At 41.7% G+C, this 25,788-nt stretch overlaps 1 protein-coding gene across 6 annotated transcripts in view; it reads right to left on the reverse strand.

Moving 5' to 3' along the window:
- NHSL1 (NHS like 1) overlaps nt 1–25,788 on the reverse strand; it is a 238,176-nt gene that overhangs the window by 88,479 nt on the left and 123,909 nt on the right. The window contains exon 1 of one of the 6 annotated variants that reach the window (XM_079938918.1): nt 14,866–15,050. The exons of 4 other annotated variants lie outside the window; for them this stretch is intronic. In XM_079938918.1, coding sequence (XP_079795044.1) covers nt 14,866–14,881 — 16 coding nt within the window. In that variant the 5' untranslated portion in view covers nt 14,882–15,050. Of the gene's footprint in view, nt 1–9,113; nt 9,202–14,865; nt 15,051–25,788 lie in introns of those variants that run through there. One more of the 6 variants, XM_079938917.1, reaches the window with a different exon arrangement.

A 25,788-nucleotide genomic window follows, 5' to 3' on the forward strand; every position in this document is an offset into this window, starting at 1 on the left:
GTTATCAACTCTGTTAATTTCTGACTCTGCTGTCATCATCCTATGTAGACACAACTGTTTCCTATTTTGATACCCAGTCAACTGTTTTAATATTTAATATGGACAACTTTACCACATTGACAAAGCACGGCCCAGACTTAAGTCTTTGCCTGTCCTGTACATCACAAATAAAATGAATGGCTTTTAGAATTGCAACATGAGAGTACAGTATTTCTTAAATGAAGTCACAATCAAATCCTCTCTCTTTTCCTTAACAAAAGATTATATATATTTCGAGCATTTGGGGCTTGACGGGGCCTTTGACAGAGAATAGCTCTCATAAAGGCAATATTAGAGAAACTATGCTAAAAGGAAATAAACATCTTAAATGTCCTACTTTTATACAACACTTGCAAAAACTGAGAATGAGCCTTTGATACTGTACTACCAAACACAATCTTCATCCCTCAGATTTATTGTTAACCTTTCCTGAACAAAGTCAGTATATAATAACATAAGATTCCCTTGGTTGATTTTTCCACTGGAGCCTTTAGAAGTCTAAGACACACTCACGGGCATGCTTCGGGTCAACTCTGATGTTCCGGAGGTCAGGGAAAGATCTCAGATCAGCCGGAAGGAAAGACCCCTCACAGTTATCAGAAAGAGCATTATTTTAGTGTCTGTCAAACATAGCCCATTCAATAGGAAGGGCCACCGGAAATCAAGTGTCCTAACAGAAAGGTTCCCAAACTAAGAAGCTCCCATACGTCAGCCCCATTTTTGTTTGAACAAAATACCATGAATTCAGCACCTTAGAAAAATACCCACTCATTTATCTCGGGGCTGTACAGCTCTGTGAAGTCCAGCAGGCTTGGCTGGGTTCTCTGCTTAGGGTCTCACAAGGCCTACATCAAGGTGTCAGCTGGTGTGGGCTCTTACTTGGAGGCTGTAGAGGAAGAGCGGCTTCCAAGCTCATTCAGGTGTTGGCTGAATTCAGTTCCTTCTCAAGGTTTCCCGGTGGCTCCCCCCATCTTCAAAGCTGGCAAGAGCACACTGAATCCTTCCCACACTTGGAGCCTCTCCCACTCCCCCTTCGCCAGCGGCTCTGGTCTTTAAGGCTCATGTGATTACATGAGGCCCACCCTAGATAATCCCGGCTAATCTCCCCTTCTTAAGGTCACTGAGTAGTAACCTTAATTACATCTGCGAAGGCCCTTTTTGCCATGTAGTGTAATACGACGACAGGCATGGCGCCAGCCGATGGACATCACGGGGCCAAAGTCTGCATATCACGCTTGGTGGAGCAGAGAAGCGGTATTCCATGACTTGGATTCCTCATTCCAGAAGACTCAAACGTACTATCTTAGCTTGATAATCAATTACGGCTCCATCATTAAATCGTTTATCTGTACTTGTCTTGAATGGGTTAATATTTTTGGTATGCACCACCATCCACGTCATAAATCCCTAGACCCGAACACCTGCCTTTGGTTGACAATATCCATGTCATTTATGCCTACAGAATAATGTGGTCCTGCATCCCAAACATGGTTTTCCCAGGTAAAGCCCAAATTACTTTAGGACTTTTTTTGGGCATAGTTACTTCTTCCCAGACAAAAAAAAAAAAATCTTACTTGTGCAATTCTTAATGCATTTCAACTCCCTGGAACCTACTTAAAGAGAACAGTTGGAAATGAGCCTCAGTATCCCAGGTGTGAAAAGTTTATAACTTTATACACGGGCAGGGTAATGTTTTCTATTTCGCTTCTAATACTAAGCCAGATGATACACCAGAATCTTCCCTCATATTTTTAAAAGATTTTCAAATATGAATGAATTAACTCAACCAAGTCTTCTGTGATTCTTGGCATCAAGGACAATGACTGATACAAATGCCCTGCCTTCTAGGTTCCCATTGCCTAGCACAAGAAGACACACAGCTGCATGACAATGTGACAGGCAGCACGGAGGAGGGCTTAAAAACCGGCTTTGGAATGTTAGTGATGGAGAGCTTCCAAGACGAGGTAATGTATGAACTAAGTCCTGTCGGTCCAATCTAAATGTTAGGTAGATGTGACGGGAGAAGCAGATAGTCCTCCTAAGCTGAGGGTCCTGACACGTGCAAAGAAAGATGAGCAAAAGTGGTGAATGTGGATGGGGGGAAGAGGCAAGTGAGCGTTGAGGCTGAAGAGGAAAACAGAGAGATGTTCTTTTATAAAGGGCTCCCCTGCATCATATTAAAGAAGTTAAACTTTATCCTGAAGGCAATGTTATGGGTGGGGGGGTGCGGAAACTGAAGCGTTACAGTAAGAGAAGAAACACGATGAGGTCTGTTACATTCTGGATAGGGTCTGAAGTAGGGGATCAGAGAGCAATTAGCCTAGAATCAGAAAGTTAGACTCCCGATAGACCAATAAAAGCATGAAATGCTAAGTCATCACACTAAGGCAGTGCTAGCCCAGGGGATGAAGAGGAGAGGCAGGTTCCAGAACATATTAAAAAGGTGGAATTGACAGGAAGTGTAGGAAAATGAAAGAGGAGGAAGCAAGAGAATTGCCAGTTTCCCCAATAACATTCCAGGTACTTTATCTCATTTGATTCCCACAAAATCACCCCTTCAAGTAGGCAGGGCAGCCACTTCTATTTATTAGATGGGGAAAACGGCTCAGTGGTTAAGTGACTTCCTCAGAGTCAGTAAATGATAGACTCAGGATGAGAAACCCTCTCTGACTCCTAGGTTAAAGAGTCTTTCTGCTTCACATGCAAAAATTTTACTGGTGGTTAATCACATCATGCAGATTTCAGGCTCACTATCCTGAATGTGCATTTTAGTAAGATCTCAACTGGTCATTAAAATGATGGATGGGTCCACCATTTTCTTTTTTTTTTTTTTTTTTTCCTGCGGTACGCGGGCCTCTCAACTGTTGTGGCCTCTCCCGTTGCAGAGCACAGGCTCCGGACGCGCAGGCTCAGCGGCCATGGCTCACGGGCCCAGCCGCTCCGCGGCATGTGGGATGTTCCCAGACCGGGGCACGAACCCGTGTCCCCTGCATCGGCAGGTAGACTCTCAACCACTGCACCACCAGGGAAGCCCCACCATTTTCATTTTATTTGAGCTGAAAACACAACCTACAGGTTAAAGTTCCTGTAATTTTTAATAACCATAATAGTTCACAGAGATAAAGGGGAAGAAATAAAGTCCTTAATGCAGCTAAGCACTCATTCACTAACATATTAATAAAGCACCTCTAGGTACACTCTGATATAACGTCCTGAATAATAACCAGCTTGTTCTCATAGTACCTAACATGGACAGAAAAACACAGGGACCAAATTGTAAGCATATTGACAGAGAAAATGGGGAACAAGTGTTGTAATGGAAATAGAGTGAAATGCATACAGGGGAACCCTAGAAAATAATCCAGTGGATCTGAAAATTTAGAATCAGGGATAGGAAGGCCAAATGAGATAAAGTTTCAATAGAAATATTTAAATAGATATAAAAAGGAAAAAGTCCCATATTTAAATGATGACTTGCTAAAAGAAAATAATCTCATATTTCTAAAGATAATTTTACCACTTTCCTTTTATCTACAGTCAACTGCCCATTCATGGGACTATGCATTGGAGCAGAGTTTTGTTTTGTTTTGTTTTTGTTTTTTTCCAATTGAAAACTCAAGAGGGAAGAAAGTGCTTAAAGGCTGCGCTTCTCCTTGGTGAGTAAATCCCCGGTCCTTTAGGAGAAGTGTAACCACTTCAGGGCGGTGCTTGAGAGGAGCCAGCAGGGGGCTGGCCATTTCCCTGGTGGTGACCTGCCACTTCAAAGACCAAGGTACCTGGGAAGCACGTCTCCCTCCCTGTCACCACAAAGTCTAGACCCATTTGTTCTGAATGTTTGAATTTCTAGAAACACATTAACCTTGCTCCTCCTCTCTGATCAGCTTCCCCCTCTTAACAAGCCATTAATGACTGAAATCGTTGCACTAGGTTATTCTATAAGGTTGTATAGAAAATAAAACTTTGAAAGTTAAAAATCTTTCTTGCTCTGCTTATTGCCTGCATATTTTCCGTCCCATTGAAAGTAGAGAAATCCACTTTTCTATTTTAAGTTATCCTCAGAAGAGTCCATTTATTTTCATGGAGAGTGATGGATGAAGTCCTTTCCACCTAAACTAGGTTAACTATTACATTTCATTCCTTTAATCACAGATACCAATTGGAATTCTTTCCTGGTCAAGATAACGGGATAAGCCCTCAGGGAGCTTAGAATCTAGTGGGGAAGCCACAGCACCTTTCACTACCAAACACATGACAATGGTATGTCATAAAGAACCTGCAAATCTCACTCAACGAGTGGGTCAGAGCCTGCCCTCCATTTTAATAATGCTATGAAAGGGAAAAAAAAGCCGGGGTTCTATGAAAGAGTGAAATATCAAGCACTTATCATGAGAGGACTTTTTGATATTCCTTATAACAAACCAAGGCTCAGCAAAACAAGTATATGTGGGCTTCCCTGGTGGCGCAGTGGTTGAGAGTCCGCCTGCCGATGCAGGGGACACGGGTTCGTGCCCCGGTCCGGGAGGATCCCACATGCCGCGGAGCGGCTGGGCCCGTGAGCCATGGCTGCTGAGCCTGTGCGTCCGGAGCCTGTGCTCCACAACGGGAGGGGCCACAACAGTGAGAGGCCCGCGTACCGCAAAAAAAACCCCAAAAAACCAAAACCAAGTATATGCATAAGAATAAAAACTCTGAGCTGCTTATTAAATATTTCTGTTAGCTTCCTAATATGGATAGGCTCCCTACTGTTTAGTTCTAACTTAATCCCTATCAAAAAAAAAAAAAAAGCCATGGGAATCAATTTTCCAAAATTCCAACAGAAACTCTCTTATCAAATTTATTTCTTAAAAACTAAAGGTACACCTTGGTAGCTGCATTAAATACACAAATGGCTACATTTGATGATAAAATGAGACAGACTGGAATGATCTTCATTCCCACTACAGAAAAGATGAAGGCGTCTCATGAAAGACCACATCTTCCACGGGCACCGGACAAGAACACTACTCACCTGGGGCTGTGGTTTCAGCAAGGAAACCTTTTCATTTTCTGCCAGAATGAAGGATCTGACACAGCTACAAGTTCTGTGGTTCTCAGAAAACCACTCTTCTCCTCTATGGTTTAGTTTTGGCCTGTGATTGATGTTCCCAAAACAACGGGAAATTGCCAAGGCCTGAGCTTTTACTCTGAGCGCAAGGTGTCTTGAGCAAAGGAGTGGCGTGAGCTCACTTAGGTTTTCAAAGGTTCACTCTGGCAACCGGGTTGAAAACAGGCTGTCAAGGGAAGCTGTGATAGTCGTCCAGGTGAGACCCAGCAACGAGCTGGCAGTAGAGGTGGCCAGAGGTAGTCAGATCCCAGAAAAGAGTTTTTTTAATTGAGTCAATAGGATTTTCTGACATTAAACGGGGGAGGTTAGCAGGGAAACAGGAATCATATATGACTTCAAGGTTTATAGCCTGCTCAACTGCAAAAGTGGATTTGCCACCTATGGAAATGAGGAAGATTGCGGTGGGAGAGATGTGGGGACAAAGCGGGAAGGGGACCAGGAGAGTTCATGAGGTCCTTCAGACATCCAATTGGAAACGTGGAGGAGGCAGTTGGATATTCACATTTGAAATTTAGGCGAGAGGTCCCAGTTGGAGATAGAAAGGTGGGAATTATCAGTACATCACAAATACTAGATTCCCTTACTGAAAAGCAGCAAAGGGCTCTTGACATTGATTAGAGGATTATCTTAGAATTGACATGAGAATTCTCGCTGTGCAGCGAGGAAGCACGACTCTGGCAGAGAGAAGCCTGCCTGTTCTCTCGCTTCTCTATCGGGCATCCCTACAGCCTGACCTAATTGCAGACGTCACAGGGTTGCTATGGGGCCGATATCACGCGGGAGACAGAGAAAGGTAGCTGGTCTTCATACACAGAGCAGGAAGGTCACTTTCCAGTGTTGAAATGAGGGAAAGGGAAAATTAAAGAAAACCTAGTCAAACACTGTCCAAAATAGCAGTCGGGGAGAACCCTTTGGTATGTCATGTGCCAAAGGAATCTCATCTATTTTAGGGGCTCCTGTTTTCCCCTCAGTTCACAGACACTTTATCTTTTGCAGATAACACTCCAACAATGGATCTATTCAACCATTTCATGAAGGTGAGTGAGAGGCGGGGAGCAACTAAGACAAACTCACTTCTAGCCAAATGTGTTACTATAAGCCAAAATAGCATATAAATAAAGATTTATAATGTCTGCCATGCCAACATTAACTTTCTGTGGGAAGCAGAAAAGACACTGGACCTTTAAGCTTTAGATGTTCGCAATAGGTGACTGAAAAGAAGCTGTCTCTGTTGTAATCATATAATCCCAAACCTAAAAGTGATCGCAAATATCAAACTAATGTTTTATCTCGTGTTAACCAATGCTTTAAATCATGCTTAAAGCCATCAAAAATTTACTCATCTGCATTCAGTCCTTCCGGTGTTTATGGACCCTGCTTTTTTGGAGGAATGGACACACAATGTCATCTTTCGAGTCTGCTTTTTTTAACTTCCTTTGTAGTTTACTGACAGTTCAGCTGGACAACTCCTACACTCACGAACCTGTTCTCTCTGAGGTGGAAAATGGGCCAATTAACAATGGAAGAAGGAATTGAGTGAAAGGAGAAATACTCCAGCGATTAAGGAGAGCCAGTTACCGATTCCTCAACAGTCAACCTGAAATAAGGACATGTCTACCTATGAAGGATAAAACTTCCCACCCATCCGTTCCTCTCGTCTATAGATATGCAGAGATTTTTCTGAATACAAAGCAGTTTTATAAAAGGCACCATACGAGCAGCCCAAATCTTGTTTTAAACTGTTATCAAGTATTTGTTCTGCCAGGAACATTTCCATTTCCAAAAAGGAATGGTTTTCGTCTCAACTGCTGTGGGAGCAAACACTTCCGCTGGAGCAGTTAGAACCACGTCAGGATACTCTCCTTGGCCTCCCCCGCTTTCAAAATATTTGTGTTGCTACAGTGCTCATTTGCCAGTATATGTGACTTATGATTCTTTGTATTCATCTGGGTGTATTTATACAAAGGTGATTCCAGAAAACTTTACCAAAGTTGGTGTAAATATGTTGCAATGAAAAACCAGAAGTACATCTGCCTTTTTTCACTATATATGATCGTTACATTGTATTCGCAAATTGTGGTAGAAGTGGGTCTTTACTTTCACAAGCCCAAGGTAAGTCTAATCAGTAACTTTATGAAGCACTTAGAGAGGTCACATCTAACTAACACTACTACATACTCGTGAGAAAAGGTCCAGCATTTTATGTAAGTTATTATTTAATCCTTGATCTTTTGTCAGGCAGCTGCTACTCTCATAGCTAAGGAGATCTTTACTCAAGCTTATGTTATTAACGGACAGAGCTGGGATTTCTTGAATCTTCTTCATAGATTAATCTGTTACTGTTTTGTTATCTGGGTCATCATTAGCGGGGAAACCCTTTAAAAAGTCTCTGGCTTTGCTTTGTTCTCAAAGTCAATCTTGGGGGAAAAAGGAACCCCCAAATCAGGCGCAAGCCGTAGTGCCTTTTGAGAGGAAAGGAAAGCAGCTGGAAAGGTCTTGGGCGCCGAGGAGTCCTGGGCCTGGAAGAAATCCAGGACCGTGGGAGATGGAAGGCTTTCCTGGGGCGGGGGGAGCCAGGCACATGGTAAGCACCCATTAACATCTGATGAATTAACACTTACACCCTAAACTCTGTCAAAACAGTTCGGTCAGATGTGATGAACCTCAGAGGTATTTCAGAATATCAACAAGTTTTGTATGAATCTAGATATATAAAGTAGCCACCTTGGGATAATATTGGCCTTTTTTTGCATACAACTAGGTATTCTGTTATAGCAACATTTTTGCAGGAAAAGAAGGAACTACAGCCTCCTTTGTCCTCTTAAAAATGAGGAAAGGGTTAAAGAAAAACTCCAAATTTGTAAGAGATGGCCAAGGAAGGAGAGACGGAGTACCATCTGGGGCTAGGTGCTCCCACATGCCTTGTTCTCCCTCACCATGCCACCTCACAGGCATCTTCTGAGGCTCCCTCTTCATTTGCTGAGGAACCTTTTCTGTTTGAAACCAGAAAAGGCACTACTCTCAGCTTCTCAGTTTCCCCAGCCAACCTTCTACCAACTCTGGAATCTCCTGGACTCCTGCCTTTCCTGAAGCCACCTTAACCATTCTGGACGCCCTCTCTCTTCCCTGTCTTAAGAACACCCCGGGCAAGTCGCAGGGCACCCCTCCGCCCCTCCCCCTCCACATATCAGAGAGCAGAGGCAGGTGTCCCAACTTTCATTCTGAAAGTTTCCAAAGCTTGCACAGTTTCACTCAGTGAAATAAAACCACAAGGAGAATAGATGTCCTCTTATGGTCATCAGAGGAGGGAATTTTTCTCTTTTGTTTCCAAATGCTGTCTTGCCTCTTGCCAAATCTCTCAAGAACAAACATGTAATATATAATCTGACCTTTGAGAACCATACTCCACTTAAATATAAATTCACTTAAACTATATTTCAACTCCCAGTTTCTAAAGCTCAATTTATGCTATTTATATCTTTTTGTTATAAGAAGACATTCCAACGAAGAAGTGGCGACAAGCGCTCACACTGCTCTTATCGTGCAAGCCCACCCCCCCAAATTAAGTCCTCATTCAAGCCAGCATGGCCTTTGTCTCAATGGCTCTCAGTATTAGCCACATTTTGACAGTAACAACAATACAAATTCTAAACCCAATTTAAGTTAACAAAACCCGATAAACATGACATAATCAGCAGATGGAGCACGGACACTGCTCATATATGATACCCAATAGTTGGTCATTATACTACTGCCTGTCAAATGAAGACCTCTTAATTTCAAATCCAACTGCTATGTATGATTTTAAAAAACAATGGACATTTTTCAAATCTAGGAATATCCATCTCCCTACCCTGCGTCCCCAATACGTTCAATCATGCAAAAGCTATTAATTGCTTAAAGGCCCTTAGGTTGTTCGGCAGTATTTTCTTCTGATGTTTAAAATAGAAAAATACGTACCCCTGCATACCTTTGTGCCTGGCTGATGGTGGTGACATGATGTCCTGAGTGGTAAATTGCCTTTATCACACTGGTCCATCTGCCTTCGTCTATTAACTATCACCTTTACTAACGCGTGTGCAGATTACTGATCTGCACCTTCGTAACCAGAGGGAGTTCAAGCCAGCTTAGGTATGATGCAGCCCCCTCAATGAGCAATCAGAGGACGAGGAGAGGAGGAAAGGGAAAAACTAGAAAAAAAGAGACACGGAAATCAGCAAAGAAAGAAACCAAAAATAGGTAAAAATGGGACAGGAGATATTCAAATGGAGAATCTAACGGAAACCTCTGCCAAAGCTTTTGGTAATTCGAGTCATTTGATTCAGTTCCACCAAATCACCCAGGGCACTATCCTTGCACAGAGCATGCTCCACAGACAAGCAGACCCCCAGCCCTGCGTGCTTCAGGCAGCAAAGCTCTGTTAACTGCTCTTTCATTCCTTAAGGATGGCATCTCCTAGTTTTTATTATATCACCTCTTCAGCACAGTGATCTGGCTTCTACTGCAATGTATTTAAAAGCAAGATTTTGATTAGTAGTGGAAGGAAGAAAGAGAACTGGAAAGCGTGATAAAGTTTTCAAGGGAAAGACAAAGGAAATAAAGGGCTAGCTTTGTTTGGTTTATTAAATTTCAAGGGCTTTGCCCGCCAGTTTGAAAAATGCATGATATCATCAGTGTGTTTATTAAAAGTGCTACTTTAAATTGCAGATTTAGCAAATGCGAATTCCTCTTGGTAGCTATAGGTTATGGGCTAGCAATTATATGCCATTTTTAAATGAAAGGAGGAAAGGCTTGCAGGACTGTGGTCCTAAAGGCTGCTCCTAATTTAAGTAAAACTCAAAATCTGAATGTATGATAATGAAATGTCCAGATTCACACAGATGCAATATTCCCAGGGTCACTTTGCATTTTGATTGTTCAAGCCTTTTAAAATGATGCTCAGAATCAAATAGTAAAATAGCATGAACCTTGCTCAACACTTACTTGACAGGTTATTACTGGATTTAAGAAGGGGCGGGGAACCTTCCAGAGCAAATGGTTGCTTGCTAACTTGAAAAATGCACTTGTTTCAGCACAGAAATAACAAATCTGCTTCTGATTCCAGACATTATTTTCCAAATGTTGCCAAGAAAAGAATCTAAGGAATTCTTTTACATGTACAACATACACGAGACAACTGGAAAGAGGCCTGTGATCTGTTCCAGGGTGCACGAGGAGGAAGGACAGAGCTGAATTTCTACGATGAACTGCCCTCTCGGGAGCAGAAATACATGCCTGACATAGTTCATAGCTGTAATCTCCAACATAACTCTGCTATTATTGGACAACCTAAAGGCTTTCCTAAATCTGTAACTTGTGAAGCAGAAAAGGATGCAGACAGGACCCTACCATGCTGAGTATGTAGGCAGCTGGGATACACCCACTGTACAGAATGCACCACTTTTCCAAACCATGAAACTCAATTTCTGGATCTTGGATGACAGTAAGAGGAGAGGAAGGGAAAGAATCTAGTCCAACCCCAAAGCCAGGTTTAAATCCCTGGAGAGAATGCCGGCCAGGTAAAATCAATATTAAATTCAGAAACTTAAGATTCACGATTCTCACGAAACGCACTGAAATTATTCTTAGAGTACAAAAGGATGTATGTACTAATCCTTTCCATATTAAGAGTGAGGACACTTTTAAAAATACCTTATGTTTTAAACGCAACTACACGGAAGTACCCTACTTTAACATTTCAAAAATTAGGTAATGAGAAAGTCAATGATTCAAAAGTACATAACTTAGCATGCATCACTTCTGTTACATTAATAAGGGAGGAACTTAACAGAATCCACTTTGGAGAGAAGGAGATAATAGGAGAATTCTGAGAGACCGGTTCATCCAACAGCCTGAGCGGAGCTAATGCAACTGTTTAAATTTTTGGCTCACACTGAGTTGACTGCAGTGAACTGAAGTTCAATTTTGTTTTTTGTTTTTCCCCATCTCAGCAGGATCAGAGTACATGAAGGAAACTGGATCCCTTATAGGAAATAAAAAGGCAACATTTTCTTTTGCTTGACTGATCGTAGTGGGTACATTCAACCCTTCTACCTACACATACAAACTTGTCAAACTGGCAATGCTACACATTTCAAATACATTATCACAGCAGCTACACTGGACAGCCATTCTTACAGCTCTCCATTAAATACACCTCCTATAATGCTACCCTCAATCCATGTGGCTATGCATGGTCCATTCTCATAGAGTGACTAAGGTCCCCCCCAAAATCCATGTCCACTGGGAACCTCAGAATGTGACCTTATTTGGAAGTAGAGTCTGCAGATGTAGTCAGTTAAGATGAGCTCATATACTGGATTAGGGTAGAACCCAAATCCAATGACAGGTGTCCTAATAAGAAAATCAAGTGACAGAGAGTCACAGAGAGACCCACAGGTAGAAAGGCCATGTGAAGACAGAGTCATAGGTGCTGCCACAAGCCAGGAAATACCTGAGGCCACCAGAAACTGGAAGAGGCAAGGAAAGCTTCTGCCCTAGAGACTTCACAGGGAACAAGACCCTGTCAGCACCTGAGGGCACACTCTAGCCTCTAGAACTGAAAGAAGAAATTCCTGTTTTAAGCCACTCACTTGGTGGTAATTTGTTATAGCAGCTCTAGGAAACTAATACACAAGTGTCTACTAACTATACAGATTTGTCTACTTACAAGTGCCAATGCTTTGTTACCAGTCTACAGTAAGATTACTACAGAAAATGAAATAAAATGTTTAAGAACTTTATTACACCTGTTTGACATTGTGGTGACAGCCCACAGCATGTGATTTTATGTTTTACAAAATACTTATCTGTGATAGACTGGAAATTAAAAGAAAAAGATAGTCTTCAGAGTTAAGAGATGTACGGAAAAGATAATTAATATTTATAAAGATGAAGCTGGTGCACTGTAATTAAGAAATCTGCATTTCTGAATCGTCTCGGAGAAACTTAATTATGTTCCATGCAGTTTTGGAAGTAAAAATATTTTATTCTGATTTTTTGAATAAAGTCATCCATGAATGGTATATAATATATGCATGGTAGTTTCCTGTGAATCATATTATTTGACTGGCCGGAAACTCACTTCCCAGACTGCTGATTACACAGTGAAGGAACAACATACCTCGGCTTTGTTAACGACAAGGACCTTGGCAGAACTTGAGAGAACATCTTCCCAGAGACTGGGAGCTCAGATGTTGCCCATAGGAAGCAAACGTGGGTGGAGTGAATGTATCTGAGCTATTTCAATGGCAACAGTAGAGGGTGATCGTAACTATACGAGCTATTATAGCCAACAACAGTGACAAAGATGACATCTCTCTTCCAAGAAGACACTTTTTCTAGCACCAAATTGACCAAAAGCTGAGTAGACATGACTTCCGAAAAAAAGAAGTATAAACGGAGAAAAGGAAACCCTGAATCCATGTGGGAGGCTGTCTGATGTGTCTTCTTCAACAATTAAAAGAAATACACAAAGACACAATTGAACCCAAAAGACGGGCAATCATGCTTCCTTTAATGTCCACACTAATCATAACCAATAGCTCCTAGGACCTCAGGGAGCCACAGAAACAGGCCAATTAATGAAGTCCTCTGAAAAAGCCTCCATCAGAGGGAAACACAAATGCAGTAGGAATACAAAGCAACACAAGCAGCCCTTGATATTCCTGTGTTTAATCTCACTCACCATGACTTTATCTTGGGTTGGCCTCACGTGTAGGACAGAGGGCAACCTAAAAATCATTATTGTAAATCAAGAGGCTATAAATCACAGGAAGAGAGCAAAATGTCAAATGCTGTCCTGGCTGCTGGGAGATGGGAAAGTGGGTTGTTTTTTTTTTAAAAGGGATCGTGGAGTCCTGATTAGAACACACACTTCAGCATGAAAGCATTCAGTTGTCATCACATGCCATTCACTTGACTTTCTAAAATCTCCCAAGTTACCTCGGAAACTAAGAGTCCATGAAATTGATATATTCTTTAATAAAATGAAATTGCTGTGATGGGAATGGGTGGAGGCAAACACGCTGAAGCAGCGGAAGTCATGCCCTGCAACAACTCCACACCTGAATTCAATTAAAAATCCTAAACCGGAAGCTGTCATTAGATCATAATGATTTCAGCTGGGGAAATGACACTCGGTTAGGAGGCACACTCATCCAATGATACTGAATTTTGGCTCTTCATAGTTACACTTTTTATTTGTGCAAACAATTTTTTGAGAAAGCATCAGGAAAGCCCATAACTCATTTCACCTAAAATTATTTTTCAGAAATATTCAAATTCATTTCTGCTGATGGGGCTCCTTAGAAATCCATTGCAACTAGATACACTTTAGAGTAAGAATTAGTTGAATTCTTTTTTTTAATAAATTTATTTATTAATTATTTATTTTGGGCTGCATTGGGTCTTCGTTGCCGTGTGCAGCTTTCTCTAGCTGTGGCGGGCTCTAGGCGTGCGGCCTTCAGTAGTTGTGGCACGCTGGCTCAGTAGTTGTGGCTCGTGGGCTTTAGAGCACAGGCTCAGTAGTTGTGGTGCACGGGCTTAGTTGCTCCGCGGCATGTGGCATCCTCCCAGACCAGGGCTTGAACCCGTGTCCCCTGCACTGGCAGGTGGATTCTTAACCACTGTGCCACCAGGGAAGCCCCCTAGTTGAATTCTTAGGGAGAGAAAGATGTGATGTTCTTTTCTGCTTTTACCCCGTCGATTTGATCAAACTTATACCAACCATATAAACAAACAACCCAAACTCAAAGTTTAATATTAAAGACTTTGGTCGTTTTTAAGGTGTCAGGGTTAAATCTATAAAGGGTGAGACTGGAGAACCCTGGTCAACACCTCAGTAATAGACTCAGGACAAAGGGGCAAATCAGCAAAGCAAGCCAGGACCACTTTATTTCCAAAAATTAAAAAGCCATGAAGAATTTCGCATCAACACAATGATATACACCAAAAGATATGAACAAAATAGTCTACTCTGGTTCCAAGGAAATTCATTTTAACTCCCCCATTCCAACAACCTCATCAAAAACCACATTCTTAAATGCTTAATTACATTATGACAGGAGTTGGAAGAAAAATAGTGTTGAAGAAAAAATAACTGCCTGAGAAAATACTCTCCAACTAATGGGGGAATCACTACATATATTCCCCATCTTCCAGTACTTCCCGAAGTACTATAATCCACACACACATAGCTAGAATGAGAAGTCTGTTCTACGGTAAAAATTAGTTTAATTCCTGGATTCACACATTAAAGCTGAAAGCAATAGAATCGCTTCCCCCTTTCTACTCACTCTAACCCTTTACAGAAGCAAATCATCACATGAAAACTTCTCTTAACAGGACTCATACTACAGCTGTAAACCATTCCCACTTAGACTATTAAGTTTCCTTTCATTCTAAACTTTTAATTACTCTTGTCTATGACAAAACACATCCCAAACGCATCCAAACAGAGAAATATCCTCTCTGTCTAAAAGAAAAATTCCATCTCCCCAGCAGGAGGTCTTTCTTCCTGTTTGCAACCAAAAAAGAACAATGACTTTTTCACTTTCATGCTTAACAAAACTCCCTCAAACTTTGGTTTTAAGAGAACTAGCTCTTGGATTTAGACTCTGATGCCTAACGAACCTTTTTCTAACTGTAACTTCACCACCCCAGCGGGCCCGAAGCCCCCTCACCTTTCAGGCAGAACATAGCGAGGCAGTTCCATGAGGGGCCAGTGTTCCACGGGCCGCTGCGGGCTGCAGTGCTAACACAGCTGTCTCCCAGCCCACCTCCCAGCCCGCACTGCCAGGAGCGGGGCAGTCAGCCAGCGCCTGGGATTACAGGAAGCCACTGCCCAATCCCCAGCTTTCTGGGCTGAGCTGCTGACACCTCCCTATCTTTCATACGGAGTTTCACACCCTGGAATCAGCCAGGATCATCTTGGAAAGTGAGGGGAGCCGGGGGCGAGCAGTCGACGTTCGTGTGGTCCAGTGCGGGGCAGCACGAGAGCCAGCCCGTTTGTTTCTCTTATCTCTCAGCATTTTCCATTGCAGCAGATGGAGCACCTCACGTGATCCACAACACAAAAAAGAAATCACTCGATTCGGTTTCCCTGTTTGCTGTTAATTCTCACAACTATTCTCTGACATCATTATTCTTTTGCTAGTCACTCTTTTTTTCCTGATGTGGAACAACTCATATACCGGTACAGAATTAGCCCTGAACATGATGATATGACATTGTGCACACAGCTGAGTAGGTGGATATGTGTGAAGTGCTCGAAACAGTGCCAGACAAATGGTAAAAGCACTACAAAAGTGTCGACTACCACTATGACTACTACTATTAATATACTTGTGTGTTAGGATAAAAAACGGGGAGGGTTTTTAATTTATTTTTTAATTAAAAAAATTTTTTAAACATCTTTATTGGAGTATAATTGCTTTACAATGCTGTGTTAGTTTCTGCTTTACAACAGAGTGGATCAACTATACATAGACATATATCCCCACATCCCCTCCCTCTTGCGTGTGGAGGGTTTTTTAAAACTTCTGTGGCACTGCCATTTTTCACACGAGGAAACAAAGATGAATCTAGTTAAGCTGGCATCGGAGTATATGAATATCCAACGCTATTGTACCCATAAGCAGAGTATTAGCTATCTCCCCCTCCACGGGAAAGCTAAATTCACTCTTGCAAGTTCAAGGTTTACTTTACTGTAAACTCTTTAACACAGGTTAAAAAGGGAGAGAAGGAGTTTTATTGCAGATCTGAAGAGAAACAGTCTACAGATGTGGCCTCGGGAGCACCCTGCCTGAAAGTGCTGTCTGAACCGTGAGTGGCCACCCCCGGCCCTCAGACTCTCCTGGTCACAGGAAGTGACCATTGTTCACAAGGCCCGTTGCTGTGTGCAGGTCTTCCTTTTGACTCCACAGGATACAGGAAACTGACTCAGAACCAATCTATCTGTCTGTCTGTGTCCTGGGGTGCTTGCTGCAGCCCTGGCTACATACGATGGATGCTCTGAGCCTTTTGGCTTTAGACATGAGGTTCAGCATAGCCTGGCTGGGTTTCTGCTCCTCACCTTCCAGTATCACTAGCAGGGCCTGGTTAATAAGTTCCCTACCAGGGCTTCCCTGGTGGCACAGTGGTTGAGAGTCTGCCTTCAGATGCAGGGGACGCGGGTTCGTGCCCCGGTCCGGGAAGATCCCACATGCCGCGGAGCGGCTGGGCCCGTGAGCCATGGCCGCTGAGCCTGTGCGTCCGGAGCCTGTGCTCTGCAATGGGAGAGGCCACAACGGTGAGAGGCCCGTGTACCGCAAGAAAAATAAAAATAAAAAAAATAATAAGTTCCCTACCATGAGGAAGTCACTGTACTAGTTGCTATGACCACAGAGAAATGGAAGAGGTTCTTAGCCAGAAGCTAGTTGGGATGAAAAGAAACCTGCATGTGGAATGACAAACAGTGATATTAACTCTTAGAACAGAACTGGAAGGAACCAGCTCATCTCATTGGAGAAACCGGTTCAGAGATGAAGTGATTTGCTCAACTAATTAGCAGCTGCCTCAAGATCAAAGTCAAACCACCTGATTCAGCCTTTCCCATCTCAACACGTGACCCTCCCCACAGATGGTCGCAGTCATTCTTCATCCTTTCCTATCTCAAGTGGTCTTCTCTGCAATGTATGAATTGCAAAGATATTCCTGAAAGTATTCTTGTGGGTTAGATTCAACTTTTAAAATTGCACACAGCGAGAGAAATTCTACACCCTGGAGCGGTAAGGCTTCTGAACGTAGGTTAGTACCCAGGGTTTGGGGTGGTTGCGTGCTTTTAACAGCACTCTATGAATACTCACAGTTAAACCTTTTAATATAGAGATGATTTGATGTGCTAGAAAGCACACTGAATTGGAAAGTGAAGAGAACATGACTGTAGCCACATCTGTAGGCTTATCTAGCTGGTCTCTAGAGCAATTCATGACCTGTAAAGGTGTGGACTGAAGGTAGGGACTAAATTACTCTAAGATTCTATCCTTCTAACCTACTCCATTCATTTTTTGCTGTGATATATGTAGATATGTATATTAATATAACATAAATAACCATTTTGTTAGGTGCATTATATCAGGAAAAAAGACAGTCTTTGCCTTCTTATGATTTAATGCAAGAGGCAAGTAGGTAAATAAATAATTGTAATACAATGTGATAAGTTATATAATAATTATATAATAGAAGAATATGCAAAATTAATAATGATCAATGACAGCTTCTTGCCTATTACCATCTAACCAAGCTACAGGTTAAAACATCTATAATTTAATGTAATGGGTTGAATACTGTCTCTCTTCCTCCCCGCCCCCCCCACCCCCCGCAATTCCTGTCTACCCAGAACCTCAGGATGTGACCTTATTTGTAAATACAGTCTCTGTAGGCATGCTTGAGATAAGGATCAAGATGAGATGACATCTTGGATTAGGGTGGTATTAAGGACAGTAACAGTGTCTTTATAAGAGATAGAAAAGGACACACAGAGAAGGCCATGTGAAGAGGCAAGGATGAGAGTTATGTGGCCACAAGGCAAGGAATGCCTAGAGTCATCAGAAGCTGGAAGAGGCAAGGAAGGATTTTCTCCCTGAGCCTTGGGAGGGAGCAAGGCCCTGCAGGCACCTTGATTTCAGACTCTGGCCTCCTGAACCAGAACAGAAGAAATTCCTGTTGTGTTAAGCAACCCCATTTGTGGTACTCCGGTACAACAGCTCAAGGAAACGAATCCATTTAGCAAGGTAGCAACTGCTGGAGAAGGGGTATGATTTTTTTTTTTTTTCTTTTTAAATGGACTTCAATTTATGATCACAAGGGCTTAAAGCCTATTTTCCCCATATCACTGTACTTACTATGGCTAAATTTTTACTGGAAAAAAAATCTTTCCATGATATAACACTGCTAAACAATACAAATACCATCTTCTGTTTGATTAGCGAAATGATAGGTATCACCATCTGAAAAGTCACAGCATTAAACACAAGCAGTGGAAATGGAATAGGCTTTTATTAATATCAAAAATCATTTTAAAAAACAAATCCCTTGTTTCACCATCAAACAACTGTGAATAGGTTTGAGAAATAAAACCTGAAAAGGCACACTGTTTAAACTAGGAAAAAAGAATAAGAACTATTCATTAAAATTATTATCTCGGGGTGGAGGGAGGCGAGAAATAGGTGAGGGAGATTAAGGGGTACAAATTTTCAGTTACAAAATAATGTCACAGGTATGACATGTACAGTGTGGGGAATATAGTCAAAAATTATATAATATCTTTGTATGGTGACAGATGATAACTAGACTTACCACAGTGATCATTTTGAAATGCATAGAAATATCAAATCACTATGTTGTGTACCGGGAACTAACATAGTTCTGTAGGTCAATTATACTCCAAAAACAAACAAACTCATAGAAGAAGAGATCAGATTTCTGGTTACCAGAAGGTTGCAGGGGGGTGGGGCAGAGGCAGAGCTGGATGACAGTGGTCAGAAGGTACAAACTTCCAGCTATAAGATAAATAAGCACTAGGGATGGAATGTGCAACAGGAGAGACATAATTAACATTGCTGTATGTGAATATGAATGTTGTCCAGAGTAAATCCCAAGAGTTCTCATCACAAGGAAAAAACATCTTTCTTCTATTTCCTTAATGTTCTATCTACATGAGATGATGGCTGTTCACTGAGCTTATTGTGCTAATCATTTCATGATGTATGTAAGGCAAACCATTATGCTGTACACCAGTGCTGTATGTCAGTTATATCTCAATAAAACTAGAAGAAAAAAATGATTATTCTCTACCACCACTGATCACTGCTAGTGAAATTCAGAACTAAATCCCTAAGGGGACTTCCCCTGGTGGTCCAGTGGTAAAGAGTCCACCTCCCAGTGCAGGGGATTCAGATTCGCTCCCTGGTCAGAAAACTAAGATCTCACATGCCAAGGGGCAACTAAGCCTGCACGCCACAACTACTGAGCTCACGTGCCTCAACGAGAGAGCCCACGTGCTCTGGAACCCGCGAGCCACGACTAGAGAGAGAAAATCTGCACGCCACAACTAGAGAGAAGCCCGCGTACCGCAACTAAGATCCTGCGTGCTGCAACTAAGACCCGACGCAGCCAAAAAAAATAAAGAAAATAAATAACAAAGAAAAAAATATAAAACTAACATAGTTTTTTTTATTAAAAAAGACAAAACTAAATCCCTAGGAAGCCTGCGTGAAGGGAGCGGGCCAAGCATGACGCTCGCTCACAGATTTTACAGCCCTCTGGACAGAACAAAGGTCTTGCCTTTGCCAACCATGACCTTAGAGCCCAACCACTTCTCTCTCTTGTAGGATTACAACATCCTGCATCATGTTAAAGTTTAATATTATTGTCTCGGTCAGAGGGAGTGGCAGCCACACGTACAGCCAAAAATGTTTAGATGCTCAGGTCTTCCAAACCGCTGCAGTGCTATTTCATTTGCCTGCTAAAAAAGTTTGTTTGGTTTCAATAAAATAATGGGGATGCGGGTAAATTAGGAATTAATTTGCATAATGCATATAATGAATGAGTCTTAGATGGGCTCAAAATTCTTTGTTCCTGGCAAAACAAAAAACAAAATTACAAGAAAAACAGGCAAACCATATTTTTCTTTATGCATCCTGATTTTGACTCTTACCCAAAAAAGTCAGACAAAGATGGAAAAACCCTTTCCGTACCCATTTGAGGGTTTGTTTCGCATCAACTATAGAAAGGTATGAAATCAGGCAAGGCCTGTTTTCATACCTATATCTTGGGGCATACCTCAGTGCTTTAAAAGTCAGAGGAGACTGAAGACATATTCCCAAACACCAGTGCTCCCATTTCCCCCTATACTGCCAGAAACTGAAGATGCTGAAACCCTCTGGTGCTGCTTATACGAGAATGACCACAGAAGAAGCCATTCTGGTGGCCAAGGCTGAACGGCACTCTCTGAACATCTTACCAAGGTGTTAGTCTTTCCCATCTTATCCACTGTGCTAGGAGACTTCAGTTCTTACCAATATTCTGAATTTCTCAGAAAAGAGAGAGACTCTGAGTTTTTCTGTATATTTATTACTACCCCAGAACCAAGAGACAGAAGGAAAAAAATGACAGCCTTATAACTTTAAACTGGCTAGTTTAAAGCTACTACTGGTTGCAGTACTCCAGCCTGGCCACCTCCGTAGGCAGTTTTGGCTCATCATTGGAAAATCCGGCACACAGGACTTTGTTCTTTCTCCTCCTAATATCACCTGACCCTGAACCCTTTTTGATTTTTCTGCACTCTGCAGCCAGGGCTGACCTACTTGATCCCAAAGGCAACCTTCATCCTCTCTGCAGTCACTCTTCTCTCAGGAGACGTTTCAGTCCTGGCTCATTAAGGAGACAGGTTACTTTGTGCTGAACGCAAACCAACCATGAAGCTCCAAGGCACCCTGTAAATACTGCACTGGGGGCTCTTCAACGGCTCCTGGTCTTAGGTAGCCTCATTCGCATCACTGTATCTCCGCCTGGAATCATGGAAGTTCTGCTTTGATTGGCCATTTTAAAATATACTCTCCTGAGCCAGTTCTTAGTTATTTCCTTTTTTTTTTTTTTCCTTCAGAGCCAAGTCTATGTCTAGACTTCTTGACATCACAACCAAGAAGGAAGCCCTCATTTGGTTCCTTATCATGCAATTTGTCTCTAATCTCATTCACGGACCCCTAGCTCTTCTAACACCCAAATGATTGGACTTTTTTCTTTTTTCAAGAACCCTTGGGCCCCTCTGGTTCTATTTCCCTAGGGAATGTAAGAATGAGTGTCCAAGTTGACCCGAGCTCTTAGCTTAGATCATCTTACAGCCTCTCCTGATCTCCCTTAGATATGTACAGTTGCCTTGACTCCACTGCTGTCCATGGGGCTCCAGTCTAGCGCATGTAGGAGCACAGTATGCCTCCTAGGCAATGGCAGCAGAAAGGAGCCTTTATTGTGAAATCTTGCTCCATTCATCCAGCCTGATGGAGCTTCAAAACTTAGTGCTGATGGCTAAGATGTTTCCTCAAGTGACAATATTCCTTTATAACTTTATAATAGTTTATTTTTTTCTTTCTAAGTCTGACCTCTTAATCCACCGTTGGACCTACTACATCTTTCCAAAAGAGCACTTAGTGCTCCATTCTCCCCCTTACGGGAGGAAAAAAAAAAAAAAAGAAATCATGTTTCCACTTATGTAAAAAACACAAGAATAAATCCCGAACTCCTCATCTATCAATAAATTTGGACTTGAACTCAATTCTTTTCCCCAAAGTTTCCGGCCATATTTCTTTCAGCAGCCCCATCTGTAGCTTTGTTTCATATTCCATATGGTCTCATACCTGCACTATCCTGGATCAGACTATTACTGTCTTTGTCTGGAGTACAGCCCCCATCCCCACAGCCTGTTTTTTTACTTCTCTGAAGCCATCCTTGACCTCGCTCCTCTCCCCCAGCAGAATCCCCAGCTTTATTTATGTAGCTATGATAGTGTCACAATTCTGTCTGCCCACCTAAAATGAGAGTTCCTCAAAATAAGGACTTGCTCATTCACACCTAACCTCCAATGCCCTGTGAGGTGCCTGAAACACAATAGATGATCAATGCTTATAGCATAAACCAGAATTATTACTCTACTGTTTCACCCAAAAGTAAATAGTGGAGCGTGTATAAAACCTGCATAAGATATCTATCCAAGTGCATAATGATTCCTATGAAAAGTCATAAAAATATTTAACATACTCCTTAAAAATTAAATAGATATTATTTCCCCACATACAACTGTACTAAAACTCAACATTAAATAATAGTTACTGAATAGCTGAACTTACGGTGGAATTTTTATAAATCATCATTTCTTTAAACTAATAGTCCAAAGGGGGCCTCATTTTCAAACCCACAAACACAGGTACCATTCTCTCTCAAGGCAAGTTCGTCAGAGCAAACTCAGAAGGCAGTTTTTCCTTCTCTCACTCAGCCTAAATTAAATGTTTGAAGGATGATGGAAGTAGAAAAGGAAAAAAAAAAAAGAATTTTTCTGGAAGTATCCATACAAGAATGTTGAGGTCAGTGTGTCCAGCTGGAGGGAGGACACCAAAAGATGTCATAATAATGACCCCAGATCCCCTTTCTTACTGAATTTATAATGGAATGTATTATAGGAAAAAAAGAAAACCACTAGAGCGTAAATTTCATCCTCTTAAAGCCTTGCCATTGTCAGTGTGCCAAATACGTGCATATTATATTTCGGAGAATCTAGGTTAAAACCCATCAAAATAAACTCATAACCTTTCATGCTGTATATTTCATCAATGTGCCTGTGGAGGGACTGACTCCCAAAATATACAAATCAATGGCAAGCGTCCCCACAAAAACCCAACCAAACAAAAATAAAGAGGTCATTTGCATCACTGTTTCCTAAGCATCTGAGTAATGCGAGGAAGTTAAAACAATAGCCAACCTTCAACTCTAGAAACAGGTGCAACTCTTCTGTCCACAAAAATCACCGTCCTAAATCATTCTAAAGAGAAGTCAGACTACAAATCAACAGTATTCAAGATCATGTACCAGCCAACCAGAAGGAACACAAGTTCTGCCGCAAGTTACTTGTTAGTAAAACATAAGCCCATAACCAGAGAGAGTTACTGGACTATAATTACTTTTAATCACCAAGCAAAAACATAAACATTCAAAGGAAGACACCAAGTTAAAATGCCCAGGCTCCTGATGATTTCTGCATAGAAAATCAAATAATCTAATGTTTAAGTTACTTAAGATTTATAAATTTAAAATATTTTATGTTTGATTTAGAAAATATTTGAAAAACTCAAAGCTCTGTATAAAGAACTAGAGAATTTCCATTTAAAAAAGGTAGTTTACTTCTGCAATCACCACATTCTTCAATTTTGACCCACTTAAACCTTGGGGACAGCGCTTAAAGGAAAGAGCTAATCATTTCCCTTTCAACTGCCAAGTCTTCTGAGCAAGGGGGCAGTTTGAAACTTCAGGAATAGCGAGTTATTTCAGGACCCATAGGATTTACAACAATAATGGTTTGAGGAAACCACAGCATTTAGGCTCCTTCAGTCTTTTCCCCTGTCCTTAGGAGTTTAAAAATAAGCAAGAAAATGATTCTTCAGATTGGCAGACCAATTTCAGGGTGGCGTCTTGCCACAGGGCAAGATAATCACAGAGTTACAAGATCCACAGAGGACAGAGTATCCCACAGAAACAGCTCTTTTCTGAGCCTCCTCTTGGATCAAGACGAACAGATCTGCGCTTTTTCCATTTTCATTTTTGTTTTACCTCTTCCTCTCTCCCTTCCTGCCCCCCTTCTCTCTCTCTTCCTCTCCTTTTCTCTTTCCCTCTTTCTTCACTTAACATCAGTAAAGTTCTAATAAAAGTCACCTACAATTCTGTTGATGGAAATAGCTGGCATTTACTTCGTGTTCTATTTTTATTTAACACATCTCTGCAAATTCAACTATTAAGGATAATAAAAATCTACAGTTCCTCAAGAGGAAAAAGTTTCTCTGTCAAAAACAGAATACTAAGTTCACAGTTTTAAAATGCCCTTATTTCTCTCAAGGCAGGTATGCTTCTGAGGACTCTATTAAGTTATTCAACTGTCTCTAAGGACTTCAGCTCATACAAAGGAAAGGCTGCAGGCTGAGACCCTTGGGGTTTTCTGTTTGTTTTGGTTGTTTTTTTTTCCTTCAATTCTTTCAAACCTGAATGAATTTTGCTTTTGTAAGCAGAGTAAAAGTGACGCAGGAGAGCCTGTTTCCAGCATCGATGCTGTCCCTCTTTTGCCTTTGCCATCACCAGTAAGTTGCTTGTTTTCGGCACATCTATTTAGAAAACTTTCTGTGTGATACAGAGTGGGTGAAAAACTTCCAAAACCTGCTCTGGAAGGTCAACAGAGAAATCTGTCACTTGACCTTCATAGGGCAGTCAGGAGTGTCAAAATTAAAGAAACTGATAGAAAGGAACACAGTCTCAACACCATTTAAAAAAGAAGAAAAGGGGCTTCCCTGTGGCGCAGTGGTTGAGAGTCCGCCTGCCGATGCAGGGGACACGGGTTCGTGCCCCGGTCCGGGAAGATCCCACATGCCGCGGAGCGGCTGGGCCCGTGAGCCATGGCCGCTGAGCCTGCGCGTCCGGAGCCTGTGCTCCGCAACGGGAGAGGCCACAACAGTGAGAGGCCCGCGTACCGCCAAAAAAAAAAAAAAAAAAAAAAAAGTAGAAAAGAACACAAGGGCACAGCCTAACTGGGCTGCTCCTGGTTGTTAGGACTTTTTTTTTTTTTTTAATTTATTTTTGGCTGCATTGGGTCTTCGTTGCTGCTCACGGGCTTTCTCTAGTTGCGGTGAGCGGGGGCTACTGTTTGTTGCGGTGCGCAGGCTTCTCATCGCAGTGGCTTCTCTTGTTGCGGAGCACGGGCTCTAGGCGCGTGGGCTTCATTATTTGTGGCACGCGGGCTCAGTAGTTGTGGCTTGCGGGCTCTAGAGCACAGCCTCAGTAGGTGTGGTGCATAGGCTTAGTTGCTCCACGTCATGTGGGATCTTCCCGGACCAGGGTTCAAACCCGTGTCGCGTGCATTGGCAGGCGGATTCTTAACCACTGCACCACCACGGAAGTCCCATGTTGTGAGGTCTTAAAGCAAGTGAACTCACCTCCCTGGACCCCGACTTCTCATCTGTCACACAAGGCTATCTCGGAAGTTCCTCGAGTCCTGACAAATTAGCTTTGCTTTTTAAGATAACTCTACTTAGATACCTTTATAACTCCGATTTAGGAAGTATATACAGATATTTACTAAAATGCTCTCAAATGGCACCGAGAGAAGAAAATATGTGATCATCGCTTCAATAAGCTCTCTCTCGAAGAGTTGCTAAAGTTGGTTTCTCTAGGTATACCCAGAACAGTCAGAATTCTTGTAAATTTCACTTCATTCAAAAGGAAAGACATCTTTACAATTGTCATCGTCTCTGAGATTTTACAAACACAACACAAAATAACTATTTTGGATATCAAAAGCTTTTCATATCAGGAGTGAGCTTCTTCTATCAATTCTCTTATGTTTGGAGAATGAGAGAAAAGACACCAATACTTTTGGAAATGGTTACTTTTCTTTGAGCCTCATTTCTTGAGTCATAGAAAAAAAGTATTTTCTACATCTCTATTTTCAATGTATTCAAATTGCACCCGAGCATTTTTGCAGCTCTCCTATGTATAAATCAAAGCATTCACTGAGCAACTACTGTGAGCCAAAATGAGGACTATTTCAACAGAGACTATTAAAAGGTCATACTAGTTCCAAGTATTGGTGTATTAGTGGTTTATTAAGAAATTCACAGAAAAAGCAGAGACAAAGCAGCTTGTTCAGTCACATTTTATATAATTCCCATTTGTGTTCAGGAGGATCAAACGTCACGTAAGTGTTTGGCCAAAAAAGTTTAGTGGAGTAGAACTGATTTCAGATAACAGAAACATGTCTTATTGTCACCATCTTTTGACTTTTTTAGAAGCAGATATGAAAGTGAAGATAT

Source organism: Stenella coeruleoalba, assembly GCF_951394435.1.
Source record: "Stenella coeruleoalba genome assembly, chromosome: 12".
NCBI lineage: Eukaryota > Metazoa > Chordata > Mammalia > Artiodactyla > Delphinidae > Stenella > Stenella coeruleoalba.